Genomic DNA, 21,815 nt, shown 5'->3' on the forward strand with positions numbered 1-21,815 from the left:
TTAGGAAGGACTTTCAGTATAAAACTGAAATGAGTAGTGGGAGGGGACATCCTTGCCTTGTTCATGAGCTTACTGGAAAAGCTTTGAGTTTCTCACCATTAAGTATGATATGAGTTTAGGTTTTTTGTAGATAGTCTTTATCAAGTTGAGAAAATTTCCCTCTATTCCTAGTTTACTGAGAGTTTTTATCATGAATCGGTGTTGGATTTTGTTAAATGCTTTTTCTGTACCTATTGATATGATCACGTGATTTTTCCTTTTTTGATCTGTCAATGTGATGGATAACATTAATTAATTTTTGAACGTTTAACAAGGTTTGCATACCTGGGATAAAGTCTAGTTGGTCATGACACATAATTCTTTTTATACTTTGGATTTGATTTAGTAATATTTTGTTAAGGATTTTTGCATCTATATTCATCACAGATATTGGCCTATAGTTTTCTTTTCTTATAATGCCTTTATCTGGTTTTAGTATTAGGGTAATGCTGACCTCATAGAACAAATTAGGAAGTGTTCCCTCTGGTTCTATCCTCTGAAAGAGTTTGTAGAGGATTGGTATAAATTTTTCTATAAATGTTTGGTAGAATTCACCAGTAAACTGACCTGGGCCTGACACTTCTTGTTTGGGTAGGTTATTCATTACTGATTCCATTTATTTAATAGGTATAAACTAAAACTTATCCTTAAAAAAAGGAAATTTAGTTGTTAACTTGTAGAAAATTGGTAAGATGCTCATAATTTCTGCTCTGTAAAGAAGATAGCACCAAAGGTCATAGTTTGTTGTTCTGTAGGACATTAATCAGATTTATATCTAATTTAGCAATAATTTAGCATAACTTCAGTATTTTCTCATACTGATGATACACATTATTTCTCTTATCTTTCCTTAAATCATCTTTGTTTACTGCTGGTTTTCTCAATAGTTAAAAAACTTGACCTGTGTTTAACTGTATTTGTATGAGCATTATTTTATAACATTTTGAAATTATACTTTGACATTTTATAGAAGTACAACTTGGTACTATTTAAAATATTTAAAATCTTGGGCACCTGGTGGCTCAGTGGGTTAAGCATCTGTCTTCAGCTCATGTCATGATCTCAAGGTCCTGAGATCGAGGCCCGAATTGGGCTCCCTGCTCAGTGAGGAGTCTGCTTCTCCCTCTCCCTCTCTCCCCCACTTACGCCTGCTCTCTCTCTCTCTCAAATAAATAAAAACTTTCAAAAAAAAAAATCACAAAATCTAGTGACACTTCTGTTCTCATTCTTGTTGACCTTTGTTGAGGTATTTAGCCCCAAGCTATAGTCTTTCCCTCTGTTCCAATTCCTGCCCCTAACTTGGGGACCTTCTTGTCTTTAGGCAGGATGGATCCATCCTCTCCCTTTTCCGTTCCCTCCTATCCTGTTTCCAGTGGCCTTCCTCAGTTCTGTAATTCACTTCTTCACTCTTCTTCACTTCTGTAACTCAGTACAAAGGATTTTAGATACTCTATTCTTTCAGAACTGTTCATCTCAGATATTTCTGTGCTTTTTGCTCTGTACTGCTTTTAGATGAAAATGCCTTGTTTTTCTGCTTAAAAGAAGTAACATGTTTCCTGGAAAATTTTTTTCAGAAAATTTTTTTCAGAAAAAATTTTTTCAGAAAAAAATTTTTCAGAAAATCAAAAAGATTCAAAAGAGAGAATCAAGACGCTGCCATCCAGAGGATACCACTCAGCATTTTGCAACCTTTTAAACTTGCTGTCGGGAAGAGCTTTTTGTTTGCTTTCCAAAATGGGATCTTACCATTCATTTTACTTTTGTAATCTGTTTTTTGCCACTCAATGATTTACCTTTCTCAGCCAATAAATAGAGACCTACATCATCATTATTATGGCTGAAAAACAATTTATTTTATGGATGTAATGTTCTTTATCGAACCCAGGGTGTCTCAACCTCAACACTGACATTTGGGGCTGGATAATTTATTGCAGGGCCTGGACTGTGCATTGTAGGGTGTTCTGCAGCATTCCTGCCATCTACCAGTTATATGCCAGTGTCATCATCCCCCTGGTCATGACAATGAAATATGCTTCCAGCTAGGGGCCCCTGGATGGCTCAGTAAGTTAAGAATCCATCCTTGATTTCTGCTTAGGTCATAATCTCAGGATCCTGAGATAGAGCTGGGCATGAGGCCCTGTGATCAGCAAAATAATCTCTCTATCCCTCTCCCTTCCCCTCTGCTCCTCCCCTTCGGCCTGTCCCCCTGGTCCTCTCCCACCCCTCCCCCACCTGCCCCTGTGAGCTTGAGCACTCCCTCTCGCTCTCAAATAAATAAATAAAATCTTTCTAAAAAAAAAAATATTTCCAGGGGCACCTGGGTGGCTCAGTGGGTTGAAGCATCTGCCGTCGGCTCAGGTCATGATCCCAGGGTTCTGGGATCGAGCCCCGCATCGGGCTCTCTGCTCCTCGGGGAGCCTGCTTCCTCCTCTCTCTGCTTGCCTCTCTGCCTACTTGTGATTGTCTGTCAAATAAATAAATAAAATCTTTAAAAAATATATATATTTCCAGCTATTCCAAATGGCTTCTGTGGGCAATCTTATCTGAGTTGAGAAACACTGACATAATCAGTCTACTATTACTTAAAATTTACACTTATCTATTTTTTTACAATAAAAACAGTGGTGCTAATAACAATCCTAACATATATAAACTTAGCACTTCTTTGAGTTCCTGCATAGCTTAAGTTCCTAGAAAAGAACATATTTTAAATGTTGATGTCTATTCCCAGATAGTTCTCCAGACGTGTTTTATCAATTTATAGTACCATTTAAACAGCAGAAATGCCATTTCCTCAGATCTTATCCAAGTACTGTCCATCTTTTAAATCTTTCTTAGTGAAATGCAAAACATAATACTATTTTGCCCTTTAAACTTGTAAATTCTTTGATTGCTAATCAGTTTGGTAGCTTTTACTATGTTTATTGGTCATTTGTATTACTCCTTTTGTGAGCTGCTGATTATTATCTTTTGTCCATTCTTGGTTTTGCAAAAGCCAGTAATTCTTTCTTCTAGTTTGTAATTTTTCTGGTAACATTTATGCTGAGTTTTCCTTTATAGAAGTTATACATTTTTTGTGTCATCAAATTATTAGCCTCTTTATTGCGGTTTTACTGTTAGTGGTGTCATACTTAGAAAGATCAACTCTGAAGTCTTATACTTCAGAGTTTTACTCTATTAGACCAACCTTCTATTTTTCTTTATTTCTCACTAGACCCTAACTGAGACTTTACTATGTCTAGACCAGCTCAGATCAAATTCGAATGCACATATGGATTAACTAGAATCTTATTAAAATTCACATTCTGATTCAGTAGGTTTGTATGGGACAAGGGAGCCTGCCTTTCCAACAAGCTTACAGGTGATGTCAGTGCTCTTCCTGGACCACACTTTTTTTTTCTTCTAATTTTATTTATTTGACACAGGGAGAGATAGAGTATAAGCAGGAGGAGCGGCAGGGAGAGGGAGAAGCAGGCTCCCGCAGAGCAGGAAGCCGGACCCAGTGCTCCATCCCAGAACCCCCAGACCATGACCTGAGCCGAAGGTAGACCTGGGTGGCTCAGTTGGTTGGGCGTCTGCCTGGACCACACTTTGAGTCACTAGGTTTTAGACCTCTCTCCCTCCATTCTCTGATTAGTTCTCCTCTGAATTTGCTTCCCTTCCTCCCTACTGTGAATCCCAAGGGTAGTAATTTCAACTATACTTCACCCCTTTGTTTTTTTGGTACAACAACCCTTGCAATCTCCACTTCAATATTGACAAAGTCACCATTTCTCCAGTCTCCAGCCACAGTACCACTGAAGGAAATCCTGTAACTGCTACTTTCTTCTATAACAAATGTATCATTTCTAAAGTCCAATCAGCGAGCTTTCACTTTGTTCCTCCTCAGCTGCCTTTCCCATTTTCATAGTAACTTTCCCTAAATGTTAACTCCTCAACCCCGCCCCACCTCCTTTGAAGCCTCTTTGTCAGTGAATGGCAGTAAAAGAACCTCTTCAAGCCACCTAGTAGAAGTCACAGCATAGTAACTGCTGCAAGTTTAAAAAGAAATCTGTTCAAAAGCCAACAATGTCAAGATTTTCCAACACTTAGAAAAGTCTGTCTAAAGGCTTATGAATTAAACTAGATTATTTAATAAACACCTCATACAGTTCTTACAATGTGCCTGCCAACTTTAGTTAGGTAGGTAGAAGGAGCGAGGATTGGAACCCAAATCTTTTGACACTAGTCTTAGGCTTTATCCCTCCAGGCTCCGGCGCTTGGGAAACACAGGAGGCCTCATTGTTCCTGAGAGCTCAATTCTACAATAGTTATCTGTGTCTGCAACAAAGAAGAGGCAGGCAAATCAATAGCGGTTTTCAGCTCCGGATGCATATTTGATTCACTCGAAGCACTTTTTAAAAATGTCCTTTCCAGGACCTCACCGGGAGAAAATCTGTTCAATTAGTTTTCAGTGGTGCGCTAGTATTTTTAATCTGTTAAAGAGGAATGTTATTCCAAATCAGGGTTTTTTAAGCTTTTTATGTTCACTGGACCCTTGGCACAAATCTCCAATCTCTCTGACAGGTAATGTGTGACAGGTGTGTGAGGTCTTGGCCTACACCACAAACCGCCTCTTGGGTTTTGGTGAGATCTGTTATCCCTAGTGCAAATGTAGACCACCCCATCCTTCCAGAAAGAAGCATTTAAGAGAGAACTAAAATTGGCCTAGGGAGTGTTGGTGGAGGGAGTGTTGGATTTACAAATAGTGGCTGTGTTTCTTCCATGTGATTTCCAGTTTTAAATTTAATTGATGTAGCCAATCTCACGCACCAAATAAATTTGTCGGAAATTCTCCTGTACTGCACAGTTGGCAATTGAAAACTTCTACACACACGCGTTCTTCTCTCTTGAATCCCACGCGTCTTCAGAGCAGGGCCAGGGAGCCTGGCACAGCTGGGACGCAGCCTCTCCGACTCGCAGAGCTCTCACGGTGTCCCGGGGCTCCAGCCGAGCCAAGGGCCCGGCTCCACAGCTGCAAACTCGCAGCAGCTGGAGACACCCAAACGCCCGCTTGCCCCTCGCCGGAGCCGTGGCCGAGGGGAGGACACGCTTCCAACCCGGGGCGCCGTCAAAGCCTGGGACCGCGACAGGCGACTCAAAGATTACCCCGCCCTCCGCCGCCCTCGACCGCGCACCCGCACGACCCGCCGCACCCCTATAAGCCCGCGCTGCGCGGGTTCCAGTCCGCCCAGGTGCGAAGGGCGCTGAACCGCCCCCGCCGCGCCGCTCGGCCCCGCCCACCAGGGACCTGCGCGGCGCCCGAGTGGGCCGGCGGCACGTCAGTCAGGCGCCGGGGGCGGAGTCCGGGAGCGCCGGACTATAATGGGCTCCGGCAGGCGGCCGACGGCGGATGGAGGTGCGCGCCTGGGCAAGGGTGAGACTGAGGGCGCGCGGAGTTCCTGGCAGCTGCCGGCCGGCGGCGACTCGCGGACCGGAGGGAGGGAGGGAGGAAGGGGCGGGCGATGGGATGGAGGGCACTCGGGGCTGCCCGGGTTCCGCTCACACCAATTCCCGAAGGTGCTGCTTCCCACTTTCACCTCCTCGGACGCGGGCAGCGGTCGTGTCAGGGGACTTGACAGTACAACGCTGAGCCGAGCTGGGGACGTCCACAGCCCTTCCCGCCTCTGTTCTCAGCTTTGTTATTTGTATTCATCTCCAGAACATGGACTTCGTCCGCCTCTGGCTCGGGCTGCTGCTGCCTTTGGGGGGTGCGCTGGACTTCGGCTACCACCACCAGGAAGAGATGGAAGCGTTTTTGAAGAATGTGGCCCGAAACTACAGTTCTATCACTCGCTTACACAGTGTTGGGAAGTCTGTGAAAGGTAGGATCCGTCTCGTGCACTTGCCCAAACCCCCAGTCCTCGCTTTCATTCATTCAATACACCTTAGCTTCCTGTCCCCTTTCCTTGGAGCTACTCAGAGGAGCTCCAAGAGGGCAAGCTGGTGCCTTGCGTGTTGGTTGGTTTCTGCTTTTGTGTGTTGTGTTGTTTTATTTTGCAAGGGAAGTAGTAGGAAGACCTGAATTTTAGTAGACGTCTCTGCTGTCATTCAGTGTCATTGAGTCTTGTTGTTTTTCCATCTTGCTGGCACTAGTTGCTTGAGGTAGGTAAACTTATGTCAAGAAGGTGTCCGTTTATCCATCGCAGCTTTCCCCTTTTGTTGGCTTCTTTAAATAGGATTTGGACTGTTAGTATCCTTTCGGTTTTTTCAAAGTCTCCTTTAATCTAAAATAGTTCAGTTCTGTTGGCGAGATTTCTGTTGTGTATAATCAGCCCTATGACATAAAGTGATGCAAAACTATCCTTTCTATAAGTTTATGTTAAATAGTACCATTGGTAAGATTTGTGTCATGCATAATTAGCCCTCTGGCTTAAAGTTATGCAAAAAAGTGACTGATACTGATTAAAGGCTCTTTTAAGATTATTTGGATAAGACAATTGCTGGATAATAAATATGTTAGCAATGATTGGGACTAGCATTTTCACATTTATCATTTAATTGCTTGTTTTAATTTAGAAATTAATATATTAAATATAAATGTATATTAAGTCTCATTTTGATAGACAAGGAATTTGTATCAGAGATATTAAGTATTTTGCTCAGGATCACCAGATGGTAGATTTTATAACCAGTATTGGCATTCAGATCCTTCTACTTAAAGGCGTAGATATTTTGGGGAAAGTCAAATACTTTGTTAAACATTGTTATTTCTTAATCTTTTTATATTGCTACCCCGGAAGAGATTACCTGAAAACTTAATGCTTAAACCAAAAGTTTTGTTAAGTTTATGCTATTTGGAGCTCCTCTCATAATTTATAAGGTGTATTCAGACTCTACCTAGATTTCAGCTCTGAGCTTTTGAACCAGGGAGTGCCTCTTAATTACCATATTTTCAAGAAAAGAAATTAATCATGGTTTTTATGTTAAAGAAGACCTATTATAGAAATTTACTTACATCCAATCCAAAATAAAAAATGTTGGGTCATGTGTGTAATGGTATCTTTGTTTTCAAACAACACTGCCAAAGAGTTGGTGCCAGAATTACTCTGTACTTATCTATAATCCAAATTACAAAGGTTGGATGTGTAAGAAATTGTATCTTGAATGAGCATATGTATTCGGCCTTTTGAAATCATTTCCCCCTAGGGTTCAAAAAGACCAATTTTAAAAGATCTAAGAATACTAATTATATTAATAAAGGAAATACTTTGAGTTATTGTTCTGCCATCATTTAAACCACAAGATGATGAGGGTGTTGTTAATTTTAAGTACTAAATGATTTGGCAAGTTTTTATGTTTTCAAGCAAAAGTGCTTGTGAAAGAAAATTGGAGAATCTTTTAATAATGTGAACCAGTTCCTCTGATCTGTCTTGCATGATATCAGATGACCGTGACAGTGAAAGCCGCTAGGCTCCCCCTTCCCAACTTTGTATGCACTCTTATGGGTAAAGGACTGAGACGTTATCCTGTAAAAATAAAATCTGACACTAGTCATCAAATGTTTGTGTTGAATATATTGTTCTGCATAACTACCCCAGTTAGGAAAAAGTTTCCAGGTGGTGGGTTAAACTGTACACTGTATCATTCACTGCATGTTTTCATGACCATTGAAAACCAGTGCTCATTTGTTGGTGCTCCTTTCACTAGATAGGCAGTTTTCCCTGGCTGTCCCGCCCTCTGGTGTAGGATAGTCTGCTTAGCAAACAGCCTTTATGATACGTGTTATTTATTTAATTTATTATGAACCTGGGCAATCTACCTAGAAGAGAAAAGAATATTCCTACCTGGTCAAATACATTTTTAGCTTTTGTAAATGCACATCGAATGGATTTTTGTTTTAATCATGAATCCCATTCTGCTTTTCTTCCTCAATTCACATTTTTTCATTACATATCTCTATGAACTGACAAGGTCTGCAGAGGTAAATTGGTTGCTGTATAGTGTTTTATCCTCTTGGTTATAGGAATTGTCTTCGTCATTTACCTTTTGGGGGTATCTATATGGTTCTGATGATCTAGTATAAACAACGATGCTTTAAAAGCATTGATAACGTCATAATGATTACCTTCCATTATAACTGGTGCTTTTCTTTTAAGTTTTTTATTTTGAAATGCTTGAAACCCACACAAAAGTTGAACACACATACACCCATCACCCAGATTCAGCCATACTAGACTGACCATATTTCGTTTGAACCTTTTGGAGGAAACCCCATGACCTAATGACCTAGTAAAATCGTAGGTGAAACGAGAGAAGCAACTCCAAAAACTGACAACCAAGTTGAGAAAAATTAGAAAAGGTACAATATTTATTGGTTTATTTATTGCTCCATTTAGTTAAGCAAATATACCCCCCTTTTTTTTTCCACTCCTAACACCCTCTGTCTAGTATGATGCTGGCACATATTCAGTAATTTTTATCCTTTTTTAAAATGAACTGAATGTTTGCTGAGTGAAAGCTTTGTGAAGTAAGCAAAGTTGTGTGCCATTCATTGCCTACTGTTAGGTATCCCCCTTTAAAGGACAAATATATTTATTGTGGATTTCCCTAACAAGCCTCTCCCACCCCCCAGAGTTAGTTCTAGGACTGTGCATGTGTATGTATGTATTTTTTTTCCTGCCACTTCTTTTCTTTTTTTTTTCTTTTTTAAGTTTTTAATTCCAGTTAATATATGGTGTTACATTAGTTTCAGGTACAATATAGTGATTCAGCGCTTCCATACATTACCCAGTGCTCATAACAAGTGCGCTCCTTAATCCCCCTCAGCCCATTTCACCCATCCTGCACTCCCCTCTCCACTCCTCTGGTAACTATCAGTTTGTTTTCTATAATTAAGAGTCTGTTTCTTCATTTTGTCTGTTTCCTTTTGTTCATTTGTTTTTTAAATTCCACATATGAGTGAAATCCTAGGGTATTTCTCTTTCTCTGACATTTTGCTTACCATTATACTTTATCCATGTCATTGAAAGTGGCATGATTTCATTATTTTTTATGGCTGAATAATGCTTCATTTTGTGTGTTTGTGTGTGTGTATATAAATATACATACCACATATTCTTTATCCAATCATCAATCAGTGGACACTTGGCTGCTTCCATATCTTGACTATTGTGAATCGTGCTGCTATAAATACAGGGGTACATGTATACCTTGGTATTCTTTGGGTAAATACCCAGTAGTAAAATTACTGGATGGTAGGGTAGTTCTATTTTTAACTTTTTTTTTTTAAAGATTTATTTATTTGACAGAGAGAGAGAGAGAGATCACAAGTAGGCAGAGAGGCAGGCAGAGACAGAGAGGGAGGCAGGCAGAGACAGAGAGGGAAGCAGGCTCCCTGCTGAGCAGAAAGCCTGATGTGGGGCTCTATCCCAGGACCCTGAGATCATGTCCCGAGCTGAAGGCAGAGGCTTTAACCCATTGAGGCACCCAGGCACCCTTATTTTTAACTTTTTGAGGAACCTCCATACTGTTTTCCAGAGTGACTGTGCCAGGCTGTGTTCCCAGCAGTGGATGAGTATTCCTTTTTCTAGTTTTAGGACCATTTAAAATGAGATTTTCTACCATCTCCGTTTTTAAGAATTCTCCGTTTTAAGACTTTCCAAAACTTTCCTCTAAGTCTAACCTTTACTTTATCTGAATAAAGAAGGTTGCAAAGGGCAAGGAATAGATAATAAAAATCTGTTATCAAGTGCTTTCCAAATTATGTTTTAATACATTATTTCAATCTCAGTGACTCTGAGTAGGTATTGTTATCCTTGTTTACAAAACAGGTCAAATGAAGCACAGGGAAGTTAATTAACTTGCTGAAGATCACACAGCCAGTTAAGTGTTAAAGGATTCAAATGCAGATCCATGATTTTCCCAAGCCCATCTCTTTGACATTTAAAGAAGCAGTTTGGCACAGATGTAGATGATTACAAGGAGAATGAGGTTGTTAGTGGAGGGTTTCAGAGTCCTGTTTGGGACACATGTGATTTGAAAGCATAGCTTCTGCCATGGATTGATAGCTGTATTGTTTATGACGGTAGTCATTAGTCACCTGGATATTGAGCAATTGGAATGTGACTAAAGAGAACTGAGATGTGCTAAAAGTGATTTTTGTAGACTTAATACAAAAAAAGCAAAATAATAATGTTTTTATGCTGATCACCTGTTGAAATGACAACTTAGAACTATAGGTTAAAATTATTTTAAAAATTTCACCTACTTTTCACTTCTGTTAGTGTGGTTAGAAAATTTTAAATTATATGATATGCGTTATACGTTTTGATTGGGCTCTGCTGACCTAGAGAGAAGTTTGATAGTAACTTTCTTCTTAGTACAAAAGGAATTTAAGTTCATTTAGAAAATTTGGAAGATAGAGCAAAGCACCAGGAAGAAAATTAAAATCTTACCACCATACAAAGAAAACAGTTAGTATACTAAAATCACTATGTGTACTGTTCTGTGCCTTTCTCCCCCACAGTAAGCCAATTATCTTGTTTGTCCATACAAACATGTTATTTCTAAAACTTGATTTTAGGGGCATGTGGGTGGCTCAGTGGGTTGAACCTCTGCCTTCAGCTCAGGTCATGGTCCCAGGGTCCTGGGATGGAGCACCAAGCCCGCATTGGGCGGGGGGTGGGGGTGGGGGGGGTGGGGGGGTGGTGTCTCTGTTCAGCAGGGAGCCTGCTTCCCCGGCTCTCTGCCTACTTGTGATCTCTCTCTATCAAATAAATAAATAAAATCTTAAAAAAACAAACAAACTGGATTTTAATGCCTGCTTTGTGTCCTACCAATGGATATCCTAGTTTTTATTTAACTTCTATCCCACTGATGGACGTTTGTTTCTACAATTTTCCTATTACAAACAATGCCAGAGTAGACCTCTTCACAGGGAAGGCAGCAAAAATGGTCGGAACACAGGCTTTGGAACTACAGTAAGTGCAAATTCTAGATCCTTTACTCCGTAGCAATGTGTCCTGGAGTTGTTGGATAATTCCTGGCACATAGAAAGTGCTACATAAAAGCCACTGCTAGGGATACAGTAGCTTCTGTTAGGGAAAAAATTCAAAATTACCAGATCTTAAGCAGTTTTATATATTTGATACGTGAACCAAATTGCTGTCCCAAAAAGATTGTATTGATTTTCATAATCTCACAAGAAATGTAAGCTAAGAAGAAAACAACTTCTCTATATCTATTAGTCATAAATCAGTACTGGCATTAGGGGTTTAAAAGATTATTATAGTATTTGTCAAAGAGCACAATGTGTTGGTCATACAAGATGAATCCGTTGTGGAGATCTGCTTTACTTCATCGAAACTACAGTTAACAATACTGTATTGTATGCTTAAAAATTTGCCTAGATGGTAGATCTTAGGTTTCATTCTTTTTTTTTTTTTAATATTTTATTTGTTTATTTGACAGCTAGAGAGAGAGCACAAGCAGAGCGGCCGGGAGAGGGGGAGAGAGAGAAGCAGGCTCTCTGCTGAGCAGGGAGCCCGATGGGGGGCTCGATGGGGGGCTTGATCCCAGGACCCTGGAATCATGACCGGAGCCGAAGGCAGCCACTTAACCAACTGAGCCACCCGGGCGCCCCCTTAGGTTGCATTCTTAAAATAATAGCATAATAATAAAGACCACTGAAGTGTCTTTTTCACTGTTTAATGTTAAGGGAAGATTTATTTCTCATGCTTTTTCCCCAACAACATTCACCTTCACATATTCAACAGATACTACTTGTAATTACCTTGCCAGGGGCAATACCATTTCAGATGCTACCATTCTAGTAATCTACCTAGAAATGGTTTAGACTCTTGCCCTGAAGAGGCATGTACAGTATTCTCCCACACACATCTCTCATTGTTTACTGCCCTTGATGGGGTAGATTTTAGCTGGTGATTTGCCCTCAGAAAAGAACATTTTATGTAAAACTTTGCCACAACATTTGGTTTTCTGTCACACCTCGTTCATTTCTCAAGTGTGATCATAAAGCTAGTTTGCTTGGGATCCTGTATTAAATGCTCATTTTTATTTTTATTATCACTATTGTTATTATTATTCTTTTTTATTTTTTGAGAGAGAGCCTGTACATAGAGGGGCGGGGGCAGAGGGAGAGAGGAAATCTTAAGCAGGCTCCCTGCCCAGCACAAAGCCCAGCCTGGGCTCGAACTCATGACTCTTAGCGACCTGAGCTGAGATCAAAAGTCTGATGTCTAACCAACTGAGCCACCCAGGAACCCCTAAAATGCTCATTATGATGTAAATATGATATTGAGGACCAAATATCAAAACTATTAAAATCTAAGAATTTCAGCTGTAAAACACATTTGTGTTTTAAAACCTTTGTGGTTCTTGAAAAGATTGAAATGCAAAGTCCTTTTCTGAAACATCTACAGCTATCAGCCTTGTTTATCACCATTCAGTGTTTCTTAAAGATACTGCCTTTTAAAATACAGAACGAAAAATAAAAATAAAATATAGAACAGATTTAGATTCACCCTACATTTGTAGTATGATATGTTAAAAGAGGAAATTGAGACAGAATATCCAAAAAGTAACATAGAATTTTACTCTGCTTCTATCTAGTAACCGTTTTGATTCCACATCTCAAATCTCTCTAAACAGCAATACTCTAGGGACGATTGGCATATGGAACTTTTTAAAAAATAACATCAAGCAACTTTTACTGTTTGCCTGATACTTTACATATTATGTATCACCTGATTATTCTAACAATGGTATGAAATACTGTTATTATCCTCCAATTTACATATGAAGAATTGAGATTAAGTGAATTATACATAGTAAATGAGAGAGGAACCAAATTATCAGTAAATGAAACCAATGTGTGTCTTGTGCCAAATTTTGAATCTTTTTCACTCTGAAATTTGTCCTGTTACGTTTTTCTCTGTCCCCGTTTCTTACCTCCTCCACCTTATACTTCCCGCACCCCATCTTGCCTCTGACCCTTGATTCTGAAAAAGTTGATGCGCATCCTCTAACATCCAAGAAAAGTCCTATATTAAATGTTTTTTTTTTTTTTAATGTGTTAAGTGCTCTTCTGTGGAATTCCTTGACCCCTTTTAGGTATTCAGTTTCATATAAAGCAGTTTGGATTCCATCTTTTGTTGTAAAGGTAAATTTTTTCTATATGCCCAAACTCTGAGATTGAGGCAAAAGGAGACGTTTGAGATTCTGGTTTGCACACTTATGGGAGGGACATCCACCCACCAAAATGCCATCTTTTTAGAGAACAGTGATTCTCATTAAGAGCAGTACCACCCCCTAGGGGGAATTTTGGAAATATGAGGGGGAGGTTTAGGTGGTAACTTAAAAGTCTTGGGAGGGGGAACCCTACTGATGCATTCTTCTGATCTCGTCAGCAATGTATGAATAGTTATGCAGAGTAAAAAAAAAAAAATTGTCACCTACATTTTCTAATGCCCTCTAGGTAAAACACCAGAGCCTAAAACCAAACTCTGTTTTATGTGCAAATAAAACTTTCCCCACAGTTTTAATATATACTGAACTTTCCAGGAACATAACTGTATGTAAACCGAGGGAAAAGTCTCTTTTCCATAGCTCTGAACTTGACTGAGAGGGATTTCACATTCATAAAATCTTCACACCAGTGACTATCCCCCCTGAATCCATCTGCCTTTGTAACAGATGTGTTCATGGACTCTCAAGGATAGGTACAGGCATCTGACTTTCTCATGTCTTGTTGTGGCTCCTGCCCCAGGTTTTACCTGCTGATACCATGTTTGATTATAAGTTGTTTCCCTTTTATTTCTCTCTTATATACTCTGAATGCTATATTGATCGTTTAGAAATTATCTACATAAATGTGTTTTCTGTGAGTGGTATGCCAGCATGGTAGAGGAGGAGTTGCAAAATATTGGGCATGAAAAAAGAGGCATCAACTGATGGGGCTGGGAGCTGTTGAAATAAAATCACAGACCTAGATTCAAGTTCATGTAGCCAGCATCCAAAAGGTGTTTGATCTCTGTTCATGATCAATGAACAGGCACGCGTGTCTGGAGGCAACACCGAGGTGGTGACTGTGGTATCTGAGCTGAGCAATAAAAACTGCCATTCTTCCTGTTTCCTGCTTTCAGTTTGTGTATCTACAATGTCCCTTTCTTTAAGAGTACCTAGTAAGATTAAAAAGAACTCTAAAGTGTAAAAAAAAAAAAAAAATTAAGATGATTTCAGACATCAACTGGCACCTGGGTTAGGAGAAGGGCCATTTAAGCAAATCTTCCTATTTAGTGATTTGAAGCAACTGGTCTTCTTCCTGGCTCCACAGTGATTTAATGTAACAGAGAATAGTCGTTTGCTGAGTTCATCGGTCTTAATTTGAGTTTGGTTAAAAGGAAGCAGACATGAGTTGCACATTGAGAATGTTTCTCATCTTGGTGTTGCAAGGACTGCTGCATGTCAGATGTTTTAAAGTACAAATTTTCTGGTCTATGACCCTTGGCATAGTAGCTTCAGCAAGCTCAGCTGGAGGGCTTAGTCTCCACTGCATCAGAAAAAGGCTGCCAACTTCAAACAAATTGCCTTCAAACTGCTCCACAGACTTATCAAGAACTTACCCAGAGCTGAAGATAACAGCCTTCATGGTGGGGTATAAAGGCAGTAACAGTCGTGCTTATGTACTGGGAGGGTTTACCCTTCAATAGAGTCTAGTAAAAGAAACCAACGAGATCCCCCTTCTGTTTAAGTAAAGAACTTTCCATTTGTTGCTTTCCCAGTTTTTTAATTCTGCTGATAGAAATCTCTGAGGAAACTAGAACCACACTTGAGCAAAACTGAAGTCACATGAACAATTATCCAAATACATGCCTCAGATACCTTTCTGACAAAGTACACAAGTATGTTACGAATACAGTCAGAGGAAATGTAGAACAATGTCCCATTTTTAGAGTGGGAATGGGTGTCACAGACCCTGTGATCCCTCATTCAGTTCTTCACGGCTTAGTTCAAAATGTTAATTCCTCCTGGAAGCCTTTCTCCAGTCCCCTGGGTGGACTTAGCATCTCCCTGGACCCCTTTTCCTGATCAACTTTGGGGGCTTTAGCGATGTTGCCCCTGGAGGCAGGGATCAGGCTGTGTTCATCTTTGTATCCTAGGCCCGGATGTGTCCTTATTAAAGGCCAAGCACTCTCGGGGTCAAAGCTGGAAAGTTTTTCCATGCATAGTAAGTGAGACATGAATGTATAGCATATAGTCATGTCATTATACTGTGTTGGGATATAGAATATATATTTTTATATGTGCTTTCATGTATTCACATTTATCATATATAACTTTGGTATATAACTTTATATTGCTACATAAATTGTATGTAGTAAGTACTGCAGTCTCTCAAGTATTTTTGTGGTATTTTTACGGTATTCAACTGAATTTCTAAGCATAATAGAAAGTCTGAAATTTATCTGAAATTTGACTCCATGTGCATCTAGTATTATTAAGGTAGAAATAAATCCAATTAAAAAGTAATGCGAAGGGGCGCCTGGGTGGCTCACTGGGTTAAAACCTCTGCCTTCGGCTCAGGTCATGGTCCCAGGGTGCTGGGATGGATCCCCACATCGGGCTCTCTGCTCCGCAGGAAGCCTGCTTCCTCCTCTCTCTCTGCCTGCCTCTCTGCCTACTTGTGATCTCTGTCTGTCAGATAAATAAATAAATAGTCTTAAAAAAAAAAAGTAATGGGAAAACTATTGAATTGCTGCTATTTTATGGCAAAGAATATAAATTGGAGAGGTAGATGCCATAGCTCCAGAGAAGTCACTAGAGCGTTGGAGATGGCATCAGGGACCTCCGTGTCTTTCAGGCGGTGAAAGGCATGATTGAATTACCCTCACAAGCCTAGAGTGGTTCTGTCCCCCTAGCCCTTGGGTCCCCCCCAATCAAACATACATTAAGAGAGAGTAAATATAAGAGATATGCATGCTGCTCCAGTAAGGAGTTTGAGTGAATATGCCTTGCTTTATTTGAACACTGCAAAGGTAACTTAAGTGTCTATTTAGAGAATTTAAAAAGAGAAGAAAAGAATCCTGTGATGAAACCTGCCCTCTACCCCACACAGTTGAGCAGAATAAGGATATCCTTTGATTCAGTGACTTTTCTCCATCCACACTCCGGAATGTTGTACAGATTTAAGATGAACGCAGCTGACATGTTTAATTATTCTTGCTTCAAGTGGTTCAGAAAGACACCAGTTTTGGAAATTCACAAATAGATAGTCGAAGAATCTTCACTTTAATTTTTAGATGTACTAAATATTCATTCCTTTGTCCACTGTTGATAACTCAGTTAGGCCACCCATTAAAATTCTCTTGAAGGCAGGGGGTGGTAATCCCTCTTGTGAGTATAGACACCTGGAGATGTGTAGAGTACACAGATCATTTTTTTAAAGACTTTATTAATTTATTTGAGAGAGAGGGTACAAGCAGTGGGGAGGGGCAGAGGGAGAGAGAGAGAGAAGCAGACTCCCTGCTGAGCGCAAAGTCCTATGTGGGGCTCCATCCCAGAACTTGAGATCATAACCTGAGCTGAAGGCAGACGTAAATGACTGAGCCGCCCAGGCACCCCTGCACAGATCATTTTAACATGCAACAATTCAATAGTTTCCCCATTCCGTTTTAATTAGAAAGATTTATGTATACCTTAATAATACCAGATGTACATGGAGTTAAATTTCAGATAAAGGCTACTCAGTTGGAGACTATTTTTTTTATTACCCTATTATAAAATTTTTTTATATTTTTATTTTTATTTATTTATTTATTTATTTAAAGATTTTATTTATTTATTTGACAGAGAGAGATCACAAGTAGGCAGAGAGGCAGGCGGAGAGAGACGGAGAAGCAGGCTCCCCGCAGAGCAGAGAGCCCGATGCGGGGCTCGATCCCAGGACTCTGGGATCATGACCTGAGCCGAAGACAGAAGCTTAACCCACTGAGCCACCCAGGCGCCCCATATTTTTATATTATAAAATACTTCTATTTTCTATAACTCAGTTGAATAATCTTAACCATCCTAGAGATAAGCCTAACTGGCTTATCATTCGTTACTGGTAAGTTGCTTTCTTTTTTTTAAGAAACAGAAAGCTAAATTGGGATATACCACATTCTGGCTTTAATAAACAGTTTATTGGGCTTGGTCATCTTTTAAGTTTTAAGAACATGCACAGAATGTTTTTATGGGATCTATAGCACACACTAGTTCCAGGTGCAGAAGTGAGCAACAATTGCAAAGGCCTCGAAGTGGACAGGGCTATTGAGTCGTACTGGGTGAAGTTGGAGAGGTATGCGGGGGACAGGTCTCTTTAGAGTAATTTGCAAGTCAATTCAAGCATGGAATGTTTGATTCTGTTCTGAGGATAATAGGGAACCATTGGAGGGTTTTAAGGACCATAATATATAAACTGAGGTAGGTTTAAAAAAGATAGTAACTTTGGCTGCTGAATAGAGAATTAAAAAGGCACAAATATAGAATTATAGTCAGGCAAATGGTGATGGTGGTGATTTTGATTAAGAAAATGGAAGGAAGTGTAAGGATTAGAGATTTGTCTCAGAAATAAAACCAACAATACTTGCTAATAGATTGGAAGGGAAGAGGAATATCAGGAGAAAAAAAATCCAGGAATGACCTTTAGCTTATATGCTTGGCCCACAGAGTGTGGGAGGTATTATTGACCAACATAGAGAAAACTAGAAAAAGGCAAGTTAGGGCTGAAATCAAGAGTTCTGATTTAGACACTTTTTTTTTTTTTAAGATTTTTATTTATTTATTTGACAGAGAGAGACCGCGAGAGAGGGTACAGAAGCAGGGGGAGTGGGAGACGGAGAAGCAGGCTTTCTGCTGATGAGGGAGCCCAATGCGGGGCTCGATCCCAGGACCCTGGGATCACAACCCGAGCTAAAGGCTGACGCTTAATGACTGAGCCACCCAGGTGCCCCTAGACAACTTTTTATTATAAGTTGGAAGTCCTTAGTAGACATCCACTGGGGATGTCCAGTAGTTGGGTATGGGTGTGGAATTTAGGGGAGAGGCTGGCTAGAGAAATAGATACACTTCAGGGTTATCAGTATATAGATGGTATTAAAACCCATGGAACTGAAAATAATCTAACAAGCAAGTGAAGCTAAAAGAAGGCCAGAATAGGGGCGCCTGGGTGGCTCAGTGGGTTAAAGCCTCTCTGCCTTCGTCTCCGGTCATGATCCCAGGGTCCTGGGATAGAGCCCCGCATCGGGGCTCTCTGCTCAGTGGGGAGCCTGCTTCCCCTCCTTTTCTCTCTGCCTGCCTCTGTGCCTACTTGTGATCTCTGTCTGTCAAATAAATAAATAAAAATATTTTTAAAAATAAAAAAAAAAGGCCAGAATAGAGTGCTAGGGCTTTATGCCATTTAGAGTCTGGTAAAGATAGAAGCTGGTGAAGGAGATGAAAAGAAAATCAGCAATAAGTTAGGAGCAAAAGGAAGAGTTGGGATCATAGACGTCAAGGAAGGTCAGCAGCTCAAGAAGGAGGCTATTTTGGGGTCCCTTGACCATCCACTGGTGAATTGCTAGAAAGACTCACAACTCAACATGAAGTCCTACTCAGAGCTAAGGTGTTTTTGTTTTTTTTTTAAAGATTTAATTAATTTATTTGAGAGAGCGCAAACAAGCATGAGCAGAGGGAGAGGGAGGAGCGGACTCCCCACTGAGCGGGGAGCCCTATACGGGGCTTGATCCTAGGACCCCGGGACTATGACCTGAGCCAAAGGCAGATTCCCAACCAACTGAGCCACCCAGATGCCCCAGAGCTAAGGTTTATTAAATAAAGGGTGTGGTGTAGGAACAGCAGACTAATGGTGACCTACATAGGCAAAGACCAGAAAGGTCAGCAGCCGCTTCTTCGCTGTCTCTCTGTGAGGATCCCACAGCTATGTGTTTCTCCAGCTGTGAACTGTACCTCCACCCAGGGAAGCCCACTCAGGTCTTGGCAGTCTAGAGCCCTTCAAGGGTGCTGATCACATCACTATGGGGCCATCCAGAGTGCAGACTCCTACAGGCTACCTGGTGTACCTCATGAATCTTCTTACTTACTTTAAACAGTGCTTTTGGCTTGGTTCATCCTGACCTAATACTGACTTGAGGGTACAAAATAACATCATTAATTAGTGAACATTTCAGGAATATAGTGCTGCGTGTTTGGTTAGGGGTCCTTACTGCCACTGCTGGTGTTCCCAGAGATAAGCAAGGGGTGATTAAAAGAGATAGGCCGTTTTAACTCTTTCCTTGCTGAGGTCTCGGTTAACCAACCATGTGGAATGCTGCTGTAACTGAAAAGCCAGAGCCAGGAAGTGGAATTAAATAAATTGTTTTTCTCTAGACCTATTTATTCCAAGGACATTTATTGAATGCCTAATATAATTTGTGGAGTGTGCTAGCATAAGAATATAGAGGTAGAGAGGTTAGACTTGGTCCCTGACCTGGTGGGGTTGACAGCCTGAGAGGTGAGTAGGAGGGAAGAGATCCCCCCAGGAGATACAGGTGTGAGTGGCCCTGTGGGAGCCACGGCAAGGAGACGCACCTTGGTCGAGTCCTGCAGGCGTCCGGGTGGAAGGGGGAAGGTGAGGCAGTAAAATAGCGTGTTCAAAGGCCTGGTGGTGAAGGAGTATATTGACCTTGAGGAACGTTGGAAGTTCAGTGTGGCTGGAGGGGAGAGAAGACTTTTAGGTTCATCCGGAAGGAGCCATAATCATTTTAAGGATTCATGCCTGATCGGAAAATGACACATTTGTTTTCTTGATTGGAAACTTTCTGATAACTTTACATTTCATTTTGCGTCACGGTAAAGATACCCTTTAAGAGATGAGATGGAACAGCTATTTCTGGGAGGAAAAAAAAATGAGAAAATACAAACCCACCAGACTGAGTAAATCAGGACACCAATAACATGTAATATCAAATCCATAAACATAACAGTTCCCAACAGCTGTCAGTGTGGAAAGTTCTGATTTAAATCCCATAATTGGACTGAACTATTCATTTAAACCTTAAAGATTATTTACAATACAGTTTACTAGAAACATTTCAATAATGTATGACACATACTATCTTTTTGCTTCATAGAGCACAAATCACATGAGAGGGAAGGGTTTTTTTTTTTTTTTTAAGATTATTTATTTATTTATTTAATTGAGAGAGAGTGAGAGCATGAGAGAGGGGAGAAGGTCAGAGGGAGATGCAGACTCCCTATGGAGCTGGAGCCCGATGTTGGGACTCGATCCTGGGACTTCAGGATCATGACCTGAGCGAAGACAGTTGCTTATCCAACTGAGCCACGCAGGCACTCCGAGAGGGAAGGATTTTTTTAATGAGTTTTGGAGGCAATTCTGTGTATGCTAAACTTATAGAGAAACTGATAAATGTTACGCCTAGAATTCAAAGAGAAATGCCAGAATATGTAGAAACAGATACTTTTTTTCCCAGCCGTATTGAGATTTTTTTTTTTAAATATTTTATTTATTTATTTGAGAGGCAGAGAGAGACAATGAAAGAGAGAGAGCATGAGAGAAGAGAAGTGAGTGTGAGAAGCAGACTTCCTGCTGAGCAGGGAGCCCAATGTGGGACTCGATCCTGGGACTCCAGGATCATGACCCAAGCCGAAGGCAGTCACTTAACCAACTGAGCCACCCAGGCACCCCAGCCGTATTGAGATATAATTGGCGTCTAACATTGTATAAGCTTAAAGTATAGAAATGATTTGATATGCACATATTATAAAATGATTGCCATAATATTAGTTAATACCTCTTTCACCTAACATTAGTACTCTTGTGGAGGTGGTAAGAATGGTTAAGATCCACTCTCAGCAACTTGAAAAGTATGTAATATATAATAAAGTATTGTTAACTATGGGGACATGCTGTACATTAGATCTCAGAACTTACTTGTCTTATAACTGGAAGTTTGTACCATTTAATCAATGTCTCCCCATTTCCCACACTTCCTGGTTCTTGGCAATCACCAGTCTCCTCTGTTGCTATGACTTTGGCTTTTTTAGATTCCACATCAAAAAGAGATTACAAAATATTTATCTTTCTGTGTCTGACTTATTTTACAAGGCATAATGCGTTCAGGTTTCAACCATGTTGTCCCAAATGGCAGTATTTCCTTTCTTGTGGCTGAATAATACTCCATTATGTATCACAGAAAATTTAATATATATAATAGGCAATTTAATATATATTATGTATAATAGGCTATGTTATATATAGTAATAGAGTGTGTGTGTGTGTGTGTGTGTGTGTGTATTCATATACATATATATGGTTATCCATTCATCCATCTCTGGACATTTAGGTAGTTTCCATGTGTTGGCCATTGTGAATAATTCTGCAATGAACATAGGGGTGCAGACACCTCTTAGGGAGAGTGATTTCATTTCCCTTGGACATCTGTATCCAGAAGTGGGATTGCTGGATCATATAGTGGCTCTGGTTTTAATTTTTTTGAGGAAGTGCCATACTGTTCCCCATAATGGCTACACCATTTTACATCCCCACCAACAGTGCACAGATACCTTCTACTTAAAAATAATGTGGGTGGGCTTCTGGGTGGCTCAGTGGGTTAAGCCTCTGCCTTCTGCTCAGGTCATGGTCTCAGGGTCCTGGGATCGAGCCCCACATCAGGCTCTCTGCTCAGCGGGAGCCTGCATCCCACCATCCCACCCTACCTGCCTCTCTGCCACTTGTG

At 40.5% G+C, this 21,815-nt stretch overlaps 1 protein-coding gene across 1 annotated transcript in view; it reads left to right on the top strand.

The window, feature by feature from the left end:
* The first annotated feature begins 5,417 nt into the window (after window positions 1-5,417).
* The window catches only part of CPM (carboxypeptidase M), a 70,668-nt gene continuing 54,270 nt past the window's right edge, over window positions 5,418-21,815 (top strand). The window contains exons 1-2 of the mRNA XM_032854854.1: window positions 5,418-5,455; window positions 5,741-5,903. Coding sequence (XP_032710745.1) covers window positions 5,432-5,455; window positions 5,741-5,903 — 187 coding nt within the window. The 5' untranslated portion in view covers window positions 5,418-5,431. The remainder of the gene's footprint in view (window positions 5,456-5,740; window positions 5,904-21,815) is intronic.

The sequence above is a fragment of the Lontra canadensis genome, unplaced genomic scaffold (genome assembly GCF_010015895.1).
Source record: "Lontra canadensis isolate GAN:19392208 unplaced genomic scaffold, GSC_riverotter_1.0 scaffold9, whole genome shotgun sequence".
Lineage (NCBI taxonomy): Eukaryota > Metazoa > Chordata > Mammalia > Carnivora > Mustelidae > Lontra > Lontra canadensis.